Source organism: Macaca mulatta, chromosome 18, assembly GCF_049350105.2.
Source record: "Macaca mulatta isolate MMU2019108-1 chromosome 18, T2T-MMU8v2.0, whole genome shotgun sequence".
Classification (NCBI taxonomy): Eukaryota; Metazoa; Chordata; class Mammalia; order Primates; family Cercopithecidae; genus Macaca; species Macaca mulatta.
Window position 1 is genome coordinate 22,285,395 of NC_133423.1, and position 22,162 is coordinate 22,307,556.

A 22,162-nucleotide genomic window follows, 5' to 3' on the forward strand; every position below is an offset into this window, starting at 1 on the left:
GGTTTTCTTAAGGTGGTAATTCACAGTCCCTTATCCTTATCAACATCAAACACCTTCACCTTCACTGCCTCCTGATTCCATGATCATGGCTTGGACTTTGCGTCAACCTAAGCTGCTCCACCTCTGAAATCTAAAATAATCTATTTCCTCTTTGTAATCAAAACAACTTCCTATTCTTTTTTTTTTTTTTTTTTTTTTTTTTGAGACGGAGTCTCGCTCTGTCACTCAGGCTGGAGTGCAGTGGCCGGATCTCAGCTCACTGCAAACTCCGCCTCCCGGGTTCACGCCATTCTCCCGCCTCAGCCTCCGGAGTAGCTGGGACTACAGGCGCCCGCCACCTCGCCCGGCTAAGTTTTTGTATTTTTAGTAGAGACGGGGTTTCACGGTGTTAGCCAGGATGGTCTCGATCTCCTGACCTCGTGATCCGCCCGTCTCGGCCTCCCAAAGTGCTGGGATTACAGGCTTGAGCCACCGCACCCGGCCGGACTTCCTATTCTTTTAACAGTTTTGCCATCTACTACTTATTCTACTTCTCTTCTAACTTGGTGAACTTTAAAAATCTCCTGATTCCTTCATTTTCTCCCAGTTTAGTAACTTTTTGAAGGTGTTTTTTTTTTTTTTTTTGAGACAGAGTCTCACTCTGTCACCCAGGCTGGAGTGCAGTGGCGTGATTTCGGCTCACTGCAACCTCCGCCTCCTGGGTTCAAGTGATTCTCATGACTCAGCCTCCCGAGTAGCTGGGATTACAGGTATGTATCACCACACCCAGATCACCTTCTCTATTTTAAAGCTGAGTTCTGCTACTGAAAAATCACACAACTGATCTGAACCATTATAAATTCTTAATTTTTAAAAGTCTTAGTTGGACTCTCAATACACATTCACTTGTAGATCAGACTTATCAGACCTTGCTTCCATATTCTTTAGCCTCTAAGCCTCTGCCACAGCGTAAGATCTATATTCAGCCTTACTTTATTCTTTTTCCCTCAATCTTTTTCTTTGAGACAGTTTCACTCTTGTTGCCCAGGCTGGAGTGCAATTGCGCGATCTCAGCTCATCACAACCTCTGCCTCCTAGGTTCAAGAGATTCTCCTGCCTCAGCCTCCCACATAGCTGGGATTACAGGCATGCACCACCACGCCCAGCTAATTTTTGTATTTTTAATGGAGATAGGGTTTCTCCATGTTGGTTAGGCTGATCTCGATCTCCTGACCCTCAGGTGATCCTGCTGCCTTGGCCTCCCACAGTGCTGGGACTACAGGCGTGGGCCACCATGCCCGGCCTTTTCCTCAACCTTTTAAGCATATGACTATGCCTAATTACCTAGAAACAAAAAACAAACTAAAAATGTCCTCAACTTCCCAATAAATCTATCTATTCACCAATCTCTCCTTCTTTTTAGTCTCAAAAGAAGTTTCAACATTCTGATTAAAGCCAATTTCTCTTGTTTTCACCTGGGCCCAAATCCCTATCATCTCTTCTAGGAACTTGCTCTATAAGTTGTCCTCTCTTTGATGGATCACTCTAATCTACACAGTCAATCTACACAGTCTCAATAGATACTTCCTTTCCAAATGTAAATATCCTCACATTTTCCCCTCCTACCAAAACACTTTGAATATGTGCCCTATCTAGTTAATTTCAAATCACCCTTTCTTTCCAACAAATTAATATGTACTGTCTTCATTTGTACACTTCTGAATCTTTTCCCACTATTTTCTACATTGTATCCACGTTTAAATTCCCAGCATAACTCAGTAACTGACACATATTAGGCACTTTCAACATTCCACTCAAAGTCACCAATCATATCTTCAGTAGCTGATCTAATGGACAAATTTTAGACATATTTTATCTGGCTTCTGCCAGAATCAAGATGTTACCTATTATTATCATCTTTAAATGTTATTCTGCTAAACTTTTCTCCCTTACATTTTCCTGTCCCAGGCATGCTTTAAATGCAACTGTTCATTTACATTTTATTCTAAATTATTTTCTCTTCCCATTGGAGAAGATAGAGGGGCAAACGCTAAAGCTACTGCAGCCCTTGTGATTTCTATCCCTCACCAAGAGACAGCACTAACCACTTCCTCCCCTGTGCTAATTATGCAGCATGTACATGTTTCTTTTTGTATGCACGTCTGTTTGCATGTTGTGAGAAACACACAAATCACTCCACAGAAGGTGACTTGACCCTAGAAACTGAATTTGTAATCATTTTTAAGCCTCCTCTTCTAAACCTTCTTTTACAGATACAAAAAACATTTTTATTTATAATCCCAATGTTATTCAAATATTTCTTTAAAAAAGCAAATTAAAATGTCTTAAATTCCTTCTGGAGTTATACACAATAATTATACTTTGATCACGCATTTTAAAGCTCTACTCACCCAAAGGCTGGTCAGTTGTTTGTTCTTTATTATCTATATAAAGATAAAAAAGCAAAACATATAAGATGCTGTTGTCCATGGTATATTTCCAGAGTTAAAGATATAGGAAAAGTATAAAACAGCAGCATCATTTACAGAATATAGTTTCTAATCTTCAGATTTTTTTTTTTTTTTGAGACGGAGTCTTGCTCTGTTGCCCAGGCTGGAGTGCAGTGGCCGGATCTCAGCTCACTGCAAGCTCCGCCTCCCGGGTTTACGCCATTCTCCTGCCTCAGCCTCCCGAGTGGCTGGGACTACAGGCGCCCGCCACCTCGCCCGGCTAGTTTTTTGTATTTTTTAGTAGAGACAGGGTTTCACTGTGTTAGCCAGGATGGTCTCGATCTCCTGACCTCGTGATCCGCCCGTCTCGGCCTCCCAAAGTGCTGGGATTACAGGCGTGAGCCACCGCGCCCGGCCTAATCTTCAGATTTTTAATAAAAACACTCTTGAATGGAAAAAACTGATGGTGGTGTTCACAATAAGAAGTAGCAGTAGTTACCATTTCCTGATGCCACAGCTGGCACCGTTCTACATGCTTTATATATAATAGATCTAATGAAACCTTACTCTACCCCATCTATATTAACTCCATTATATAGACAAGGAAATTAAGGCAGAGAGAGATTAAAGTCACTCATCCAAAGTGATTAAGCTAGTAAGTAGCAAATCTGGATACTAACTGAGGGAGTCTCCTTCTGGATTCTATGCTTTCAATCTCTACTATACAGAAACTAAATCCCTCCCTGCACCTGGAGCACCATGTAGGGAAACATGTAGTTGATCAATTGTATGTCCACTACTGTCGAGAGGTAACTTTGTACTATTGGTAAAATAAATGCCACTGAAGCCTATTAAAAGCTTTCCCTGTACAACATTCTTCTTTTAAACCTAAATTTTGGGTAGTCCCTGAATTGTGGGAAGTAAGAAAAAACTCAAAGGGCCAGGAAAATTTTAGAATCTTAGTCGTGGCTATTTACAAAAGTTTTTCTGAAATAGTTTTTCATAATGGTCATTAAAGAAAAGCAAGAATTAACAGACTAATTTAGGAAAGGGGATTCTATTCAGACCAAGAGAAACAATTACTAGGAAGGTTTTTGACAGTTCAAGACCTACTTGAAGCAGGTCTCACTGAGGCTTTGTGTGAATTTAAGGTTACTACAGCAAGGAGAATGATGCACACATAATGGGGACTTTCTGCTGTGTATAATTTGCTTATATTCAGTCAGCACAGTCCAACGGCATTCACAATAATAGATGTTTGCTAATGCAATATGAATATGACACTAAGCAAACTAGTAATGATGCTAAAATAATAAGAAATAAGTAGAGAAGTAATAGGGCTTTCTACAAATATTAAATGACATAACCACCTTCTTAATCTACTCCTGAAAGGTTTTATTTTCAGATCTATTCACAGGTTCCATCATTGTCTTTCAGGAAGCCTACACTGTGTTGATATCCTGTGTCTTCATGTAGTTCTCACTGTTGATATGCCTTTTATCTCAGTTGAAGGCTTAGCTTGTTAGAAATCTGTTCTAATTAAAATTAGCCTACAGAGTTCTGCATATTCTTGACAACTGTCACTCATTAAGAAATGGTCACTGACCAACCCACCTGTACGGTGCCAATGATCCCCATAAACACACTTCTTACTCCAGATATAGGCACCCACCCAACTAGTTCAAATACACTGTATGACTAAGGAACCAAGAAAAAGGTCCCAAGGGTCTGATCAGTTCAGAAATGTTACCCCTATCACTCTGTCAAACGCTGCTTCCTGCTTTCAGATTAAAGATCATGTACTTCCCCCATTAACTTCCTTGTTATGATATACGGAGTAACACACAATGATAAAAAATACATTGAGGTTTTAGGTTACCTCAAACACTTTTTTTCTACCCTTACAGTTTTATAACCTAAAATATTTTTTGTATCACTTGCATAAAATTGTACTTCATGTAGTTAATTTCAACCTTAAATTATATTATTAAACATATAGAAAAAAGTTACTAGTATTACTATAGCAAAAGAATACCTATGGTATCTTTACTGCATTCAACAACTTAAAAACCTAAAACTAAAGTTTTATGTTTATATTACTCACCAGGATGACCAAGATTATTTAATTCATCTAAAACAAAATAAGAGAAAACAGACTAAGTAATTGAAATGCCAATTTAGCATAAATAGTAAGACTAATCAAAGTAGCTTTGAGCCAGTGAATTATGCTATAGTGTTTTATCAGTTTACAACTTTTCAAATTAAATGAAGAAGCCATGCAAATACCAAATTGCAAAGAATAGTGAATATTGCTGTGCTTATCATTTAGGACTTCTAAGCTATCACTGTTTTCATTAAGTGACAAAAACTAGGCTCTTTCATAATTTATTCATAGTTTTAGATATTCTGGCCAATTAAAACCAGTAATCTCAAATGATCTTTTTTTTAAGTCAACTTTTAATTTTAGAACATTTTAAGGTTTACAGAACTACTGTGAAGGTAGTGCAGAGAGAGTTCCTATATACCCCATACCTAATTTCTCTATTATTAACATCTTACGTTAGCATAGTGTATTTGTCACGTCTTATGCTAGAATAGTATATTTGTCACAACTAATGAATCATTAATGGTCTTTTTTACTCAGGGACTCCATTCAGGATCTCACATTACAACTGCTTGTGTCTCCTTAGGCTTGTATCTTCTTGGTTGTGACAATTGCTCAGGTGTTCCTTGTTTGTGATGACAGTGCAGTTTTGAGGAGTAACTGTCAGGTATTTTGCAGAATGTCACTCAACTGAGATTTGATGTTTTTCTCATGGTTAGATTCATAGTTTCTCAAGGTGTAAGGTGTTTTTGGGGAGAAACAGTGGTTTCAGAAGTAACCTGTACCCCCATGGGACATCTTATCATGGCCAATGGATAGGTAAAATAAGCAATGACATTATAGCCATCTTTTTCTTTCAAGTTTTATGAAGATAAAAATTAACATTAACAATAAATTACAAATGTTATATACTATTCATACTTTTTTTATGTAGAAACTTTATTCTTATATGTTACATAAAATCAATTGAAGAAGGTCTGAGTCAGCACAAGGGTCTGAGTCAGCACAATTTCTTTTGCCTTCAGTATTAGGCTCAACTTATTCCCAGTTACTTAGTAGGCAGCACCATACTCTTTCACCCCTCTTCAATGAGGCTGTATCATACATTTGCAATACAGTTAGGTTCTTTTCTAATAGTCTCCATTCCATCTTGGGACTCCCCTCCTCTGACCTCCTAAATGATTAAAATTTGTATACATGTATTCATCATTAATCATATAGAATAGTTGCACTGCCCTAAAAAAATCCACCTATTCAACCCGCACCCCTCATCCTGATCAAGTATCTTCTTCTCATTTAAACATAATAATTGTACATATTTATGGGATACATATGATATTTTGACACATGCATATAATGTATAATGATCAAATCAGGGTATTTAGGATATCCATCATCTCAGACACTTATTTCTTTGTGTGGGGAATATTTCACTTCTAGCTATTTTGAAATACATGGTAAAGAGTTGTTACCTATTGTCACCCTACTCTGCTATCAAACACTAGAACTTATTCCCTCTAACTGCAGGTCTGTACCTATTAACCAACCTCTCTTCATCCACCCCCAAGCCTCTTCCCAGTCTTAATCTACTCTCTACCTTCATGAGATCGACTTTTTTAGCTCCCATATATAAGTAAGAACGTATGATATTTGTCTTTCTGTGCCTGGCTTATTTCACTCAACATAATGACTGTTCCAACCATGTGGCTGCAAATGACATAATTTCATTCCTTTTTTATGGCTGAATAGTCTGATCAAGTATCTTGAACAAAATACACAAAATGCAATAGAGGACACCATGCTCTATAGGTAAAAAATATATATAAAATAAAGGACACTGTTCATATGCAATTCTCAACTTTGTGAACTTTCACTGAAAAAAAATTTGGATCTAATTTTTTCATCTGAGACTTCTGGAGAAACTTCATAACTGGATTTTCATCTTTATGTGTTCTAAATAGAGTTACGTGAAAATTATTATTTAATAGTGTGCTTGCTACTGCAAAAATTACAGAGAATATTGCAGGTATAGAAGCAGCACAGCAAGGTGATAATTCACACGCATCACCCTGGAGCCAAACAGCAGTGCTAGCTTATATTTATTCTTAGAGGTTTCCAACTTTGGGAAGTCTTAAAAACCATGCAATTAGGCAAAAAGGATTAAGACAGGAAGAGGAGTTCGATTAGGATTTCTTCACATGGCTTCCCTCAAACAGGGTTAACAGATCATCGAATTATAACTCCCTTACAAGACAGAATTCTTGTTCGCAACTATGTATTAGGATGAAAACAGTAATTATAGTATTTCAAAGTGATGCTATAGAGACATGCAGGACAGGAAAATCAGAAAATGTAAAATTTAACATTATTTCCTTACTTTACCCAAGTAGAGCCTAAGCTTATGTAATAAAGAGGCAGAAATTGAAAAAAATACTTTGCCATCCACAAATCTCATTTTGCAAAACAATATGACATCACACTAAGGAAAGATGATCCAAGTTTTAATATTTACTCATTACAATTTAAGTACGATGCTTTGGCTAATTAAAAAAAATTAGAAGTTTATGTTGAAACAGATTTTCAGTTCCCTTTACATATTATGGTAAAGGTGACATGGTAGATTATCTAAAGTCTTGTAGCTTCAAAAAATCCTGATCAATTTTATATTAATACAGAATATTTAATATTTCATAAAACATATGTTAAATAAATTTCCTCTCCTGAAACTTTTATAAAAACTAAATTTCATTTGACAGCATCTAATCATGGCTAAAGGACAGACAAAATAATCTAAAACAAATATCCATGATCATATAGCCACTTATCTTTTTAATAAATTTTATGTAGATAAAACTTAACATTAAAAATTAATTGCAAATGTTCACTACTCAAAAGATACAATGCAGGAACGTTGTTCTTATATGTAATATTAATAGAAAGTCAACTGAAGATTAGTTATTGTAATAGTGTGTCAATTTAATCGTGTCTGTCCATTGATAAAACTTCAAAGATTAAAATACAATATTCTTCAATCAAAATCATTTCTTACAGCTAGTATTTTTTCCATCACTGCACTCAGTAAGCTAAGAGCACTCCACCAATCCCAAGAGTAACTAGCATGCAGGAGATTTGGTTTCAAACCAAAGACTTACACTACCTTCAGTGCACTCCACTGCCTCATCTGTTCTTCCTTGTTTCAGAAAAAACAAATTTGAATATATTGTAATTCATGATCTTAAGAAGGGCGGCCGTCAAGCAAATAGAGATAAATATCATAGAGATATGTTGGCAAACCAACACATGCAAATACCTCCTACTATGAACAATATAACTTCAAATATATTAAGCTGAAATATAATAAATTCCCAAATTATGCAGTTAATAATGGGATTGTTGATTAATAACCTTTCTTTCCTTTATATGTGTATGTTTGTTTTTAAAAATGTTTTATTAAAAATCTTTTTATTATTTTTAATTCAACCTCCCAGCCTGAAGCAATCCTCCCACTTTAGCCTCCCAAACAGCTGGCACCAGGTGCATGCTACCATGCCTAGCTAATTTATTTATTTATTGGTATTAGGGATGGAGTTGCACTATGTTGCCCAGGCTGGTCTCAAACTCCCGGGCTCAAATGAACCACCAACCTTTGGCCTCCAAAAGTGATGGGATTTTACAGGTGTGAGCTACTGCACCTGGCCAAAAATCTTTTTCCACTGAATCAAATTTTTTGTAGCTAAAGCTTTAAAGAATACATATTTTATCATAAATGTTGAAAATAAACTATAACTAAAATAATCTAAATAAAATGGCCTTTTTTCCTGATTCTTTTTCCTTTCTGTGAACCTAGATTATGATTTTAGTGTGCATTCTTTCAAATTTCAATATAAATAATATAACTTCTAATACTTAACACATCATTAAATAGTATGGGGTAAAAAGTATAATTTCCTTTGCTTAAACGTTGCAGTTTATATAGCTTATATTATAGTCCACTTGTCAGAACACTGGAGAAATATTTCTTACCTATGATGATTTCTGCCTTCTTGCTATCTTGACTGTCTCGATCATTATATACATGACACCAGTAGGTTCCTTGGTGTTCCAAATCCACATAAGGCACCTATATCAATATTAGAACATGTAAATACTTCCTCTTCAATTTTAATGGCTTGGAGAAAAAGTCATTTTGTGTTTTAAAAATACCCTGCAAAACATAACATCTCAGAAGGCTTTAGACAATGTTACATTAGCTCCATTCATCAGGTTAAATACCAGCAAGTAAATGTTGTAATGATTCTAACAGTGCTGAGTTTCATGCAATACTATTTGACGCTTTACATATAAGCCTGAATTGAATTCTAGCACTTTAGCAAATATAAGAGTTAGTTAATATGAAATCATAAGGGACTTTAAATACAAATATTGAAAACATTAAAACATCTGAAAGGATATGAGTTTTAATGTTTACTTTATATTTCAATTGTACCATTTGTTTTACATGTTAACTTCCCCAAATGCCCCCAAAATCAACTTCCTACCATGTATAGCTTTTTGGTCTCATGTGTTAACGGTAATTCATTTTTGAACCACTGGTAGTGAGGAATAGGGCTTCCAACAGCAACACACTGTAAAACCAATGTGCTGCCTGGCATCAGCTTTTGGGAAGTTGGTTCAACACAGATTTGCAACTTGGATTCAGAGACGCCATCAACACTTCCTTAAATTAAAAGAAAAAATAAAATCTCTAGGTTAAAAATCAAAATCAAATTTTCCTATAATTAAAAAAAAAGATGCGTCAAATTCCCCCTTCATTTGTTACAATCTTTAATAACATTTCCCAAACTGTTTCAAAAAACTATAGCACTCATAGAAATGTTAAGAGATATTCTGTGGCCAAAAGAATGCTGTGGACAAATAACTTTACAAAATTCTGGGTTACATAAGGTTAACACATTTCTCAATTGCAGGACTTCTCAAAGTTTTCAAAGTGCTAGTATGCATTGTTAGTTAAGGAGAGGAATATAGTTCAAGTGCCTTCCAAATGTGTTTGGCTGCAGAATCTTTTTGATGGAGGCAAACAACTTATTAACATCTTGAATGATATTGGCATTCAACATGGAAAGCTCTATGTTCCGTTCTTTGACATACTGAAATAAGTTTTGTAACCCGCACTGAATAAATACAGATGAGTTATCACTAACATTTCTACCCCAGGCAGATATTAGAAATCATTTACTTAACACTCATTTAATACTCTTTAAGTTCCCAGAAGGCAAAGAGCTTGTCAACTTTATGTAACAAGTCTCCATTATGAAACTCAGTGTCTAACACATTACAGGTGATCAGTAATATTCATTGAATGAATATGATTCCATTTATAAATATATTATTACATGCACAGAAATAGTGTAGAAAGACATACGTTGCTCTCTTAATTCATCAGGATTATTTCTGGAGACTGCTCCACTCCCACACGGACACCTTACCTGGGCTTTGATATCCTGCTCTGGGTCATCCCAGTGCATCCCAGTTCCTCCCACCCCCTCCCACCCCACACAAATGTCTACCATGTTTGGCCCCACCTAATGCCTTTAGAACTGAGTTGACAAGGAAGGGTAAGCCAGCTGAATGTTTTACAAAATTTTAAAAGCAGTGTGTGAGCTGGCATTAGGGTAACCAGTGGTCTCAGTTTGCCTAGGACAGAAAGGTTTCCCAGAATGCAGCACTTAAAAGTGTGAAGACTAGGAAAGTCCTGGGCAAACCAGATGGCGGGTCACCCCTTGCAGGCATGACCAATTAGATCCTCATGGAACCCCACCTGCAAAGAGATTCTGCCTTCCTCACCAACTCCCTCTCTTGGGCCCTTCTCAAGTGCTCTTGCAGAAGGCTAAAGAGGAGAGGAGAGGTAAAAGATCACCTGTGAAGTGCAGGTCCACAGGGCCTGTTTAAGGCTGAGGGAAACCCTTGGAGGTCCATGAGGCCCTCAGTGAGTGCAATGCCTTTGCTTTCCAAGGCTGGCTGGGGGTAGGGCAGCTAGGCAGGGGGTCTCAGACCCCCTGAGACATAGAAGAGACAAGGGTGGAGTTGGAGAACAAAAATGCTTCAGTGGTTCAATAAGCTGAGACTCTGGATGTAAAGTGAAGAGAGATCTCTTGCAGTTTGGCACTAGAGCTGTAAAACAGATTCTTGAAGTCTTCTCGATATGTCAATCTCAGTCCTGCCAAAGGGAAATCCTCATTCTACCCTCAATTCCATCAGTAGTAAATTGAATATATCTAAAGCCCAGACATAACAACTACAAATTGGATGGACTCATACCCCTATTCTAGTAGCCATTACAAGGGGTGTCCCTAGTTCCTGGACATAAAAATATTAATTTCAATCTCTGTTATATGTTAATGTGTAATATGTTAATCTCATATGTTAATGCTCTTTTTCTTTTATACTCAATGTTCAGCATTGAATAATTATGAGACTTACGAAGAAGAAAGAAAATGTAACCCTGTCGGGGGGTGGGAAGCTAGGGGAGGGATAGCATTAGGAGAAATACCTAATGTAGATGGCAGGTTGATGAGTGCAGCAAACCACCATGGCATGTGTATACCTATGTAATAAACCTGCATGTTCTGTACATGTATCCCAGAACTTAAAAGTATAATTTAAAAAATTTTCCTAATGTTGAAAGAGTCTCACATTTCTAAAATAAACCATGTTTACTTGTCAAAAAAAAAAAAAGGCCGGGCGCAGTGGCTCAAGCCTATAATCCCAGCACTTTGGGAGGCCGAGATGGGCGGATCATGAGGTCAGGAGATCGAGACTATCCTGGCTAACACGGTGAAACCCTGTCTCTACTAAAAAATACAAAAAAAACTAGCTGGGCGAGGTGGCAGGCGCCTGTAGTCCCAGCTACTCGGGAGGCTGAGGCAGAGAATGGCGTAAACTCGGGAGGTGGAGCTTGCAGTGAGCTGAGATCCGGCCACTGCACTCCAGCCTGGGCGACAGAGCGAGACTCCGTCTCAAAAAAAAAAAAAAAAAAAAAAAAGAAGAAAAAGAAAAGAAAAAGAAAGAAAAGCACAGCTGGTCTACATTCTGGAATTATCAGATTAACTCACATTAACTCAAAGACAAACATCTTAAAGGATCTGGTGAGAAAGGCAGTTAATCAACTTGCACAGAAAATGGTGGCCGACTTACAATTTCAGCAGTGAGAAATTGAAGAAAAAAAAAGAGCCAAATGGAAATAACAGAAATTTAAAATATCAAGATTTTCACTCATCAGTGCATTTGATGGGCTTACGAGCACACTAGTCACACCAGAGAAAAGGATCAGTAATCTTGAAAACAGGTTAAAAGAAATCCAACTGGAAATAAAGAGATAAAGTGAAGGAAAGAAAGAAAAAAAAGACAGGGCTTATAAGACCTGTGGGACAACATCAAATAGTCTAACATACATATAGGGTCCCAGAAAGAAAGCAGAAGAAAAATATTTGGAGATTATGGCTAAAAATGATTCAAAATTGACGAAAGATAACAACTTACAGGTCCAAGAATCAGAGAACTCCAAGCAGAAAAAATTCAAGGGAGCAATTATAAAAGGAATAAATAAATTTCCATGATAAACAATGGAGGCTGAGGCCAAAAGACAATGGAGTAGTATCTTTAAAGTGGTGAAAACAAACCAACACACCTCTAAAATTCTATACACAACAAAAATATCGTTCAAAAATGAAGACAAAGAGATTAACAGAATTCAAATGCTGAGCTAATTTGTCTACAAATTATTTCACAAATAATTTTTACAAATTATTACAGAAAAACAGCAGACCTGAACCATAAGAACTGTTAAAAGGAATTTTTCAGCCAGAAGGGAAATTTTACTTGATAGCAACCTGGGTCAGAAGGCAAGACTCAAGAGTGCCACAACAGGTAACTATGTCAGTGAATATTTTAAACAAAATCTTTAAAAATTACACACACGTGCGCTGGGCGTGGTGGCTCATGCCTGAAATCCCAGCAGCCTGGGAGGCCGAGGCCAATGGATCATGAGGTCAGGAGTTCAAGACCAGTCCGGCCAAGATGGTGAAACCTCATTTCTACTAAAAATACAAAAATGTACCCGGGCGCGGTGGCAGGCACCTTTTATCCCAGCTCCTTGGGAGGCTGAGGCAGGAGAATCAGTTGAACCTGGGCGGCAGAGGTTGCAGTGAGCCAAGATCGCACCACTGCACTTCAGCCTGGGTGATAGAGTGAGACTCTGTCTCAAAAACAACAACAAAAAATTATATACACATATGTATCTTTACAAGATTGCTTAAAAGTAAATGTAGAAGTAAAACATATGACAACAAATGTACAATGGGGGGCACAATGAAAGTATGCTATATAAGGTTCTTATATTTTAAGGTTGAATATGTAAAGGTTTACCACAATAAGCTAAAGAGGCATACTGTAATCTGTCACACAGCCACTAAAAATAACACTAAGGCATAGCTAAAGTCAATAAAGGAGATAAAATGGAATATTAAAAAGTGCTCTTTTAGCCGGGCGTGGTGGCTCACACCTGTAATCCCAGTCCAAAAGAGGGCAGGAAAGGAGGATCAAAAGAGAACAAATGAGACTAACTGAAAACAAACACCAAAACGTCAGACTTAAACATAATCACATTATATGTAAATGGTCTAAACACCTTAAAAGCGACTTTTTTTCTAGACTAGAGCAAAAAGCAACACTTATCTGTATTCTGTCATCTAAAATGAAACTTTAAACAAAGACATTCCAAATTAAAATAATGAAAAATATATACCATACAAAAAAGCTTAAGAAAGCTACCATAGTGCTGGCCAGGCATGGTGGCTCATGCCAGTAATCCCAGCACTTTGGGAGGCCGAGGCAGGAAGATCACTTGAGCTCAAAGGTTGAGACCAGCCTGGGCAACATGATGAAATCCCATCTCTACCAAAAATACAAACAATTAGCCAGGTGTGGTGGTACATGTGTGTGGTCCCAGTTACTCAGGAGACTGAGTTAGGAGGATCATTTGAGCCTGGGAGGCAGAGGTTGCAGTGAGCCAAGATCATGCCACTGCACTCCAACCTCGGTGACAGAGTGAGACCCCCTCTCAAAACAAAACAAAAAAGAAAGCTTCCATGGCTATATTAGTATCACACAAAGTAAACTTCAAGACAAAGAGAATTACCAAAGATAAAGGAGCATTTCATAATGACCAAAAGCTTAATTCATCAATAAGAGCTAACAACCAATGTTGGCCAAGATATGGGGCGAGTAACCTGAATTCTCATACCCTGTTGGTGGTAATGCAAAACAGTAAACTATTTTGGAAGCTTTGGCAGTTAAGAAAAATTAAACATATATCTACTCTATGATTCCACTTCTATGTAACTATCCAGGAGAAATAAAACGTATGTCCAGAAAAGGCCTTGTATGAGAATGTTCATCGTAGCTTTATTCATAATATTCCAAAACTGGACACAAACTAAATGTCTACCAACAGGAGAATGAATAAACAAACCTAGTCAATTCATACAATGGAATATGACTCAGCAAAAAGACAAGACTGCCTAATGATACACTGAACAACATGAGTAAATTTTAAAAACATTATGCTAAGTGGAAGAAGCTGAATATAAAATATCGAGACTGGTCAATGACTATACATATGTTAAATAGATACATATACCGATGTTATATATACATGTTAAAACTCACTGGACTGTACATGTAGTATCTATACATTGTACTGTATATAAATTACCCCTTAATAAAAATGGGATAAAAAAGTTAAATAAAATTGAGAAATGTTGATATGGGTTGACTGTGTCCCCAACCAAATTTCACCTCGAACTGTAATCCCCACATGTTGAGGGAGGGGCCAGGTGGGAAGCGACTGGATCATGGCAGCAGTTTCTCCCATGCTGTTCTCCTGACGGTGAGTTCTCACAGATCTGGTTATTTACATGTCTGGCATTTCCCCTGTTTGCTCTCTCTCCCTCCTGCCACCATGTAAGACATGCCTTGCTTTCCTTTCCCCTTCCACCATGATTGTAAGTTTCCTGAGGCCTCCCCAGCCATGCGGAACTGTGAGTCAATTAAAACTCTTCTGTTTATAAATTACCCAGTCGCAGGTAGTATCTCTATAGCAGTGTGAGAATGGGCTAATACAGAGGTGCATGAGATATTTTTTCTTTAAAGAATATGGTGATATTTTTTCTTTTTGTTTTTTGAGATGAAGTCTCGCTCTGTTACCCAAGCTGGAGTGCCATGACGCGATCTTGGCTCACCGCAACTTCTGCCCCCTGGGTTCAAGCAATTCTACAGCCTCAGCATCCTGAGTAGCTGGGATTACAGGCACCCACCACCATGGCCGGCTGACTTTTTTGTTTTTTATAGTAGAGATGGGGTTTCACCATGTTGGTCAGGTTGGTCTCAAACTCCTGACCTTGTGATCCGCCCGCCTCGGCCTCCCAAAGTGCTGGGATTACAGGTGTAAGCCACTGCGCCCAGCCGATATTTTATTTCTCAACAACTTTATTGCTATTTGAGTTTAAGAAAGGCTAAAGTGAAAGAATGAAAGCAGCATTTTAACTCTTTTAACAAAAAGTGTGTTTCCCTCCCTATTCTTCTTTTTGTCCAGCAAATACAACAAAGAACATGGTTCTTGATTGTGCACCGAATAAAATAATACCTGACAACTACTCTTTAAAGAGTATACTGTTTTTTTGCCTTGATCAATGCGAGTTATTGAACGAAAAAGATGAAGCAGAGGGAGTAGCAAAGCAGTCTGATGAATGTTTCCTTGCAGTGAATGATACACTACACGGCCTTTAGTGCTGACATCAATGCTAGAGTTTTTTTTTTCCACGACATAATTTTTTAGGAACAATACAATAGTTTGGGAGAACAATATGCATTACGGAAAACAATTGAAAAGTGAGCAGCAAGACTACTACATGAGTTTTTTCTCCTACAAAACTGGAGACCACAACATTCAAATCCATAACAAACTGACCTCTTTTTGATTCACATTCTAATTGTAGAACTCAAGACCGTCAGGTCTTAAATGCTATGTATTTATCTACTGATCTACTTTTTATAATGATCACATTTAGTATTCGTGAGTAACTTCAGGAAATAGCATTTTTCCATGATGTTAGTTTCACAATGTGTTTCTTTTTCGTATTTTTTGAGACAGGGTCTTGCTATGCCACCCAGGCTGGAGTGCACTGGTGTGATCTCAGCTCACTGCAACCTCTGCCTCCTGGGCTTGAGTGATCCTCGAACCTCAGCCTCCTGAGTAGCTGGGACTACAGGTGTGCACCGTCAGGCCTGACTAATTTTTTTTTTGCAGAGATAGGGGTTTGCCATGTTGGCCAGTGTGGTCTTGAACCCCTGGCCTCAAGTGATTCACCCGCCCCAGAACCCCAGCCTCCCAAAGTACTGGGATTACAGGTGTGAGCTACCATGCCAGGTTCACGATCTGTTTCTTAAATAAGGAAAAGTAAGTTTTAGATATCAAGAATCCTTCAGAGATTTTTAGATAGCTTTGAATTTGTAAGAATATTAGGTGTTATTGACGGAAATATATCTGTCTCTGCTTTGTGAAACAGAATTCACCCTGGTTCTTCATTCTGTCAATAAACACCTACCGAGCGCTATTGGTTATTCAGTGTTTGGTTTTACAAAAGATCATTAAGAACCAGACTTTCCCTTCAGGAGTTCCATTAAATAGGGAGACAAGCCTGACAATATAAACAACCAAAATATAGAAATATGTTCAAAAGACTAATTTTTGGGAGAAAGAAGTGGTAGCAAGAAAGTCTTCCTGCTTTCTATTGCAACAGATAATCTTTTCTGATAGTTGTGTAAGTAATCTGGGGTCAGGGGCTCTCTCTTATGCTTAGTTTAAAACAGGTGTAACACCGAAGCCCAAGGCTGTGCCTCATGAGGGTGGTCACTGAACTGCATAACTGATGAGCGACTACTACCTGCCAGGCTTTGTTCTAAGAACTAGAAAGAGAAAAGGGAACTCCTTATCCCTATACTGCTCAGACAGCTAGCAAACAAATAATTTCAAAAGCAATGCAATGAGTTCTATAATAGAGGTAAAATCAGAATGCCAAGGGAACAGAGGGAGCCGAGGCTTGAAAGAGTCATAAGAGTATGCCAGGCAGAAAAGGTATGCAAGATGGAAGGAAACACTGATGCAAAGATGTGGAGTGTGAATACGCAAGGCATTTTCAAGACAATGGAAGCAGCAGGGAGAAACTAAGTTGAGTATAGGTGCCGTGTGTGAGGGCAGAGTAATGGACCATGAAGGAAGGCAAACTTGAAGAGGTCCATGGCAGGGGCCAGACTAAGGCCTGTTTATGTCTATGTCATCCTAAGGTATCTGCACACACGTATATGTGTGTGTGTGTGCACGCACGCACACACACAGAGAAAGACAAAGCAGGCTGGGCATGTTGGCTCACACCTGTAATCCCAGCACTTTGGGAGGCCGAGGCAGGTGGATCACCTGAGGTCAGGAGTTTGAGACCAGCCTGGCCAACATGGTGAAATCCCACTTCTACTAAAAGTACAAAAATTACCCAGGTGTGATAGCACGCGCCTGTAATCCCAGCTACTCCGGAGGCTGAGGCAGGAGGAATCGCTTAAACCTGGAAGGCAGAGGTTGCAGTGAGCTGAGATTACATGGCACCACTGCACTAGCCTGGGCAACAAAGTAAGACTTTGTCTTAAAAAACAAACAAACAAACAAACAAAACCAAAAACTAAATTACAAAAAAAAAAAAAAGAAAGACAGACAAAGCACATGGATCAAATCTTAACAATGGTTGACATTATAATGGATGAAGTACCTATGTGAAATTTTGCTATGATTTTTGATACTTTAAAATTATTTAAAAGTAAACATTTAAAATAAAATAAAATATGGGGAATCCCCATGCCAACATTCAGTTTCTTTCATTACTTACTCCGGAAGCTCTCTGGGACATCGCAAACATCCAGCTGTGACCACTGGCTGAATTCAAAGGTGACATTGTTATTAACTCGACAGACATAAAAGCCTGCATCTTTTACATGCACTGCATTAAAAATAAGCTCTGATGTATTTCCATTTGGAATCTGTGGAAGAATCAATAAGAGAATAGAAGTGGATGACTCATCAAAAACACATCCTATAAAATATGCTGTACAAAATCTATGATTTCACTATGGAGCTTTGGAAGTGCAACATTTTTCCCCCAAGTACTAAAACATTTCTGAGTTAAAAACAGTAACACTTTGAGTTATTTAGGACTCAAGTATTAAAAATCCAGTCTTTTACAAATCCATTAACTAGAGAGTTAAGCCGGTCCCAAATATCTTCCAAAGGCTCACTAACAGAAAACTATTTGCTCTGTCATTTAAGAGATCAATCACTGAGTTCTGAAAGAATCTACAACTGCAACACTTAAGAGTTTAGCAGCCATACAGTTTAGCAGCCATACAAACACCACGGCAGCATAGAGAAAACACAGAGAATTAGGCTTGGCTATTGTTTTCAGCTCTGCCCACATTAGCTGGGAAGACATTGGCAAGTTATTTGACGTTGAGACCCCACCTTCTGATCTGCAAAATTCTATAAGAGGATAAACTCCTCAACCAAACAATATCCAATCTCCTTCAAGGTCTAGACAGAGAAGGGCTATGGAAAGCGTATCAATGAGACAGTGAGAGGGGGTGGCCATCCACAGGCCCCACCTCCAATAGTAACATTTCTTTTATTAATGCTTTTTCTGCTCCCAGTGATTGATCAGCTACACCCAACTTTGGCACATTGCCAAGGGGCTTATTCAAGTGCCTCATTACAACAATTCCCTTGCAAAGAACAGGTTAATCTGACGATTTAAAATCTGAAATAGTCCCAAATTCAAGACTCTTTCAGCACCTCCATGATGCTCACTGGAACATTTCAGATTTGGGATGCTGAACTTTTAAGTATACAATGCAAATATTTCAGCACCTAAAAAAAATCCAAAATCTGAAATACTTCTGGTCCCAAGCATTTCAGACAAGGGATATTCAACCTGTACTTTAACAAGCTCACTTCCTCCCTCTCCAAACCCCAAGTAACTGAACTCTACTCTCTCCCCTTTCAGTACCTATACCAAAGCAAGAGTATTTTGCTGAGAATGTGACAACTGGGACAACAGGCTGCACTTTGAACTGCCTGACAATCCTACTATATGGTCCTAAGTGTGTTCTCCTTCTAGACTATTGATGTATACTCTCTCCTCAAACCTCCTGTAATCCTAGTTCTCTCAGGTACTGACTTCAGATAGAAATTATCGCCTTTTTCTGCCAACAAATCACAAACCTATCCATGTCTGTACCTATTTACAACTCCTCTGTTCCCTCCTGTTAAAATGGAAGATGCGTCTTCTGAACAAACGCTACTTGGGCTGAAGATCTGTGGAGACTCAGAACCCCAGAGTTGGTACGAAGATTTTATTAAACTGAAGACATCTGGGATTCAACAGATGCAGAAAGAAGTCTTCTCAGGCTTCCTTTATCTGACCCAAAGCAAAAACTTCTGGGAAATGAGGGTGCCATAAATTCCCTCTTGGGGCAACTTTTACTCCCCTTGGTAGACCAAGAGTAAAACTACCATAAATCTCTCTTTGGGGACTTTATGGTCACAATGAAGAGGAGATATCACTGGTGCCTGCATGAACAAACATTACCACAAACTTTGCTATCTTCCCTTGCTCTTCTCCCCTTTGTCTTTCCTGAACAAACCCATCCATTATGCTCACAGGGCCCCTGCCTTTCCCTACTAAATTAGTTACATAACCAGTTAGCAAGCTACTCCTTCTGAAAGCTCTTGCATGCACACAAATAAGCTTTTTCTCCATTAATCTGTCTTCTGTCAGTTAATTTTCCAATCTTCAACACCTCAGTATGTAACACATCTCAGAGGCTCATATGGAAAGCCTAGGGGTCATCCTTGATTTCTCTTCCTTCTCCCCATACTCTATATCTAGTCTGTCAGCTTAGTTGACTGTCTCTAAAATACACATTGAATAATGCACTGTGATCCACCTTCTCTGCTCCACACTACTGCTACTTCCAGTCAAGCACAGATATTAGACAACTACTCATCTTGCTGTTCTCTGCTTCCTTTAAGCAGCAAGTTCATGTTTTAAAAGCATGAATCCTGGTTGCGCGCGGTAGCTCACGCCTGTAATCCTAGCACTTTGGGAGGCTGAGGCAGGCAGATCAAGAGATCAGGAGATTGAGACCATCCTGGCCAACATGGTGAAACCCTGTCTCTACTAAAATACAAAAAATTAGCTGGGCGTGGTGATGCACGCCTGTAGTCCCAGCTACTCAGAAGGCTGAGGCATGAGAATCGCTTGAACTGGGAAGGCAGAGGTTGCAGTGAGCCAAGATCGTGCCACTGCACTCCAGCATGGTGACAGAGCAAGCCTCCATCTCAAACAAACAAACAAACAAACAAAAAACAAAAAACATGAATCCTACCATGTTACTTCCCTTCCTTAAAACCTTTAGTAGCTTCTCACATTATGTTGCCACTCTGTTGATATTCCTCATAGCTCTTAACTCATAGGAATTAACAGTGCTTGCTCTGTCCCCATTGGTGTGTAAGCTCTTTGAGGGCAGAGACCTTCTGGTCACAGCTGTATCATCAAGCCTAGAACATGGCCTGGCACAAAACAGGTGCTCGACAAGCACTTGTTAAGTAAACATCTCCTACAATACACCTATGATCATAAGAGTGGTTTCACAAAACTTGACTTGTTAAGAGTTTTAAAATCCATTACAACTCTTCAACTCTAAGATGCATTTTCCATCCCCTACATTTCTACCTTTCTCCAATCAGGACAGAGTTTACAAATGATACACTTAATGTAGTAGGCTTTTTCCACTATTTCTCCTCAAAGGGCATTTATTAAAATGAAAGTAACTTTGCAATTGAGAAAATATGATTTAAAAAATACCTTTAGGTACCATCTTTCAAAAGCCTAGGCATGTAAAACATCCTGTCTACTTAATTCTCACAACCTCTGATGATAGGAATTCACATGGCTAATAATGGCAGTCAGGGTTCCAACACAGACCTATCTAGTGCCAAAGCTACATGCAATCTTTTTACTACATTCCACAGTTGCTCTGTCTTACTTCTGTGTAACAGACGGAAATAAAAGATTGTATAAAACCACAGAATTCTCCTACAGTATGAGGCAATCCAATTAAAGGAAAAGTCATTCTCAGAACAGCTTTATTTAGTTTCAGATTTGCAAAGGGAGACATGGCATCAAGTTTGGAAGAAAGCTGAATGACTGGGACTAACAGAGTGAAAAGAATATGGACTTTCTGGGCACTGTGAAAGTGGGAGCAGAGTAGAGAGGGATGAAGGAATGGAAGAGAAAAGAGAAAACCCCACAGAAGTGGGACACAATGCAGGCAGCCAGACCACTGAGAAATCCCCAGTGCAGGATGGCTCAAGGAACTCTGAAGAAAAGAGAATTCTAAGATGTGATTTAAAATTATTTGTTGGGGGCTGCAGGGATCCAATCATTTCACAAAAGGAATAAATGGCCCATTCTGCCAATCTGAATTTTACTTCAGAATCTACCACAAGGTTCTAAATCTTCTCATACAGATAAAACAGTGATGTGGAATTCTTAAAAAGAATAGCACATTAACTTTCCATATAGCCTTGAAAATCTTCTAAAGATTTTGGTTGGAACATAATCTGTAGTAAAGAGTTTTGTATATACAAGAATGTACTGGTGATGTTTTATACTTGCTAACACTGTTGCCCTAAGTAATCCCTATTTTCCACAATTTTTAGAGTAGAGAACCGATTTCATTATTGTTTACAATGTTTCTATACGACGATTCTGGAACTGTCTTACCAAAATAATGATTATTGACTACTTCAGTAATAACCTAGCAATGTCTGTCAGACTTTTACCAAACTGTTAAAACTACATTTAGGACAATAATGTTAATTAATTCTCTATCATTCTCTCTCCTTATAACAGAAGCATTAAAAGATATATTTTTAAAAATTACCTCTTTATTCATTTTGAACCACTGATATTGAACAAAAGGATGTCCAGTTGCCCGGCAACACAGTTTCACAAACTGTCCAGCCAAGACTGCCTTTGACTCTGGGTTTACAGTAATCTTTATTCCTAAAGAAAAAAAAAAATTAAAGTCACAAAAGAGGGATTTTCCTTGTTTATACATCTGAAACCAAAAATTGAAACATTTTAGAAATAACCTGCATATTTATCTTTCTCATAAATCACTCATTCACATCGCCTTCTCAATCAATTTACACTTTGTGAGTTGCAGGCTTTGTAAAATCAGAGGAAAGAAACTTACTTGCAAAAGACTTTGATCTATTGTACTTCCCCATGATTGGGTGGGGGAGAAAATTATTTACCATATTTCTTCAATTTTTAGAAGCTTTTTTCCCCGTATTCTAACACTTCTGAAATCAGGGTGCACCTTATAACAGATGCCTGTCAGGCACAGCCATAGCGTAGTTCTCAGTGTCAGCTCATGGAAATGTTTGGTCACAAATGCTCATATA

General features: G+C 38.3%; 1 protein-coding gene across 2 annotated transcripts in view; it reads right to left on the reverse strand.

Annotated features, from left to right (window-relative positions):
* MALT1 (MALT1 paracaspase) overlaps positions 1–22,162 on the reverse strand; it is an 82,727-nt gene that overhangs the window by 35,185 nt on the left and 25,380 nt on the right. Inside the window, exons 3-9 of one of the 2 annotated variants that reach the window (XM_001086151.5) lie at positions 21,637–21,758; positions 17,526–17,676; positions 9,072–9,250; positions 8,557–8,653; positions 7,691–7,723; positions 4,534–4,560; positions 2,391–2,423 (exon numbers count right to left, since the gene is read on the reverse strand). In XM_001086151.5, coding sequence (XP_001086151.2) covers positions 2,391–2,423; positions 4,534–4,560; positions 7,691–7,723; positions 8,557–8,653; positions 9,072–9,250; positions 17,526–17,676; positions 21,637–21,758 — 642 coding nt within the window. The remainder of the gene's footprint in view (positions 1–2,390; positions 2,424–4,533; positions 4,561–7,690; positions 7,724–8,556; positions 8,654–9,071; positions 9,251–17,525; positions 17,677–21,636; positions 21,759–22,162) is intronic. The other variant, XM_002800951.4, reaches the window with a different exon arrangement.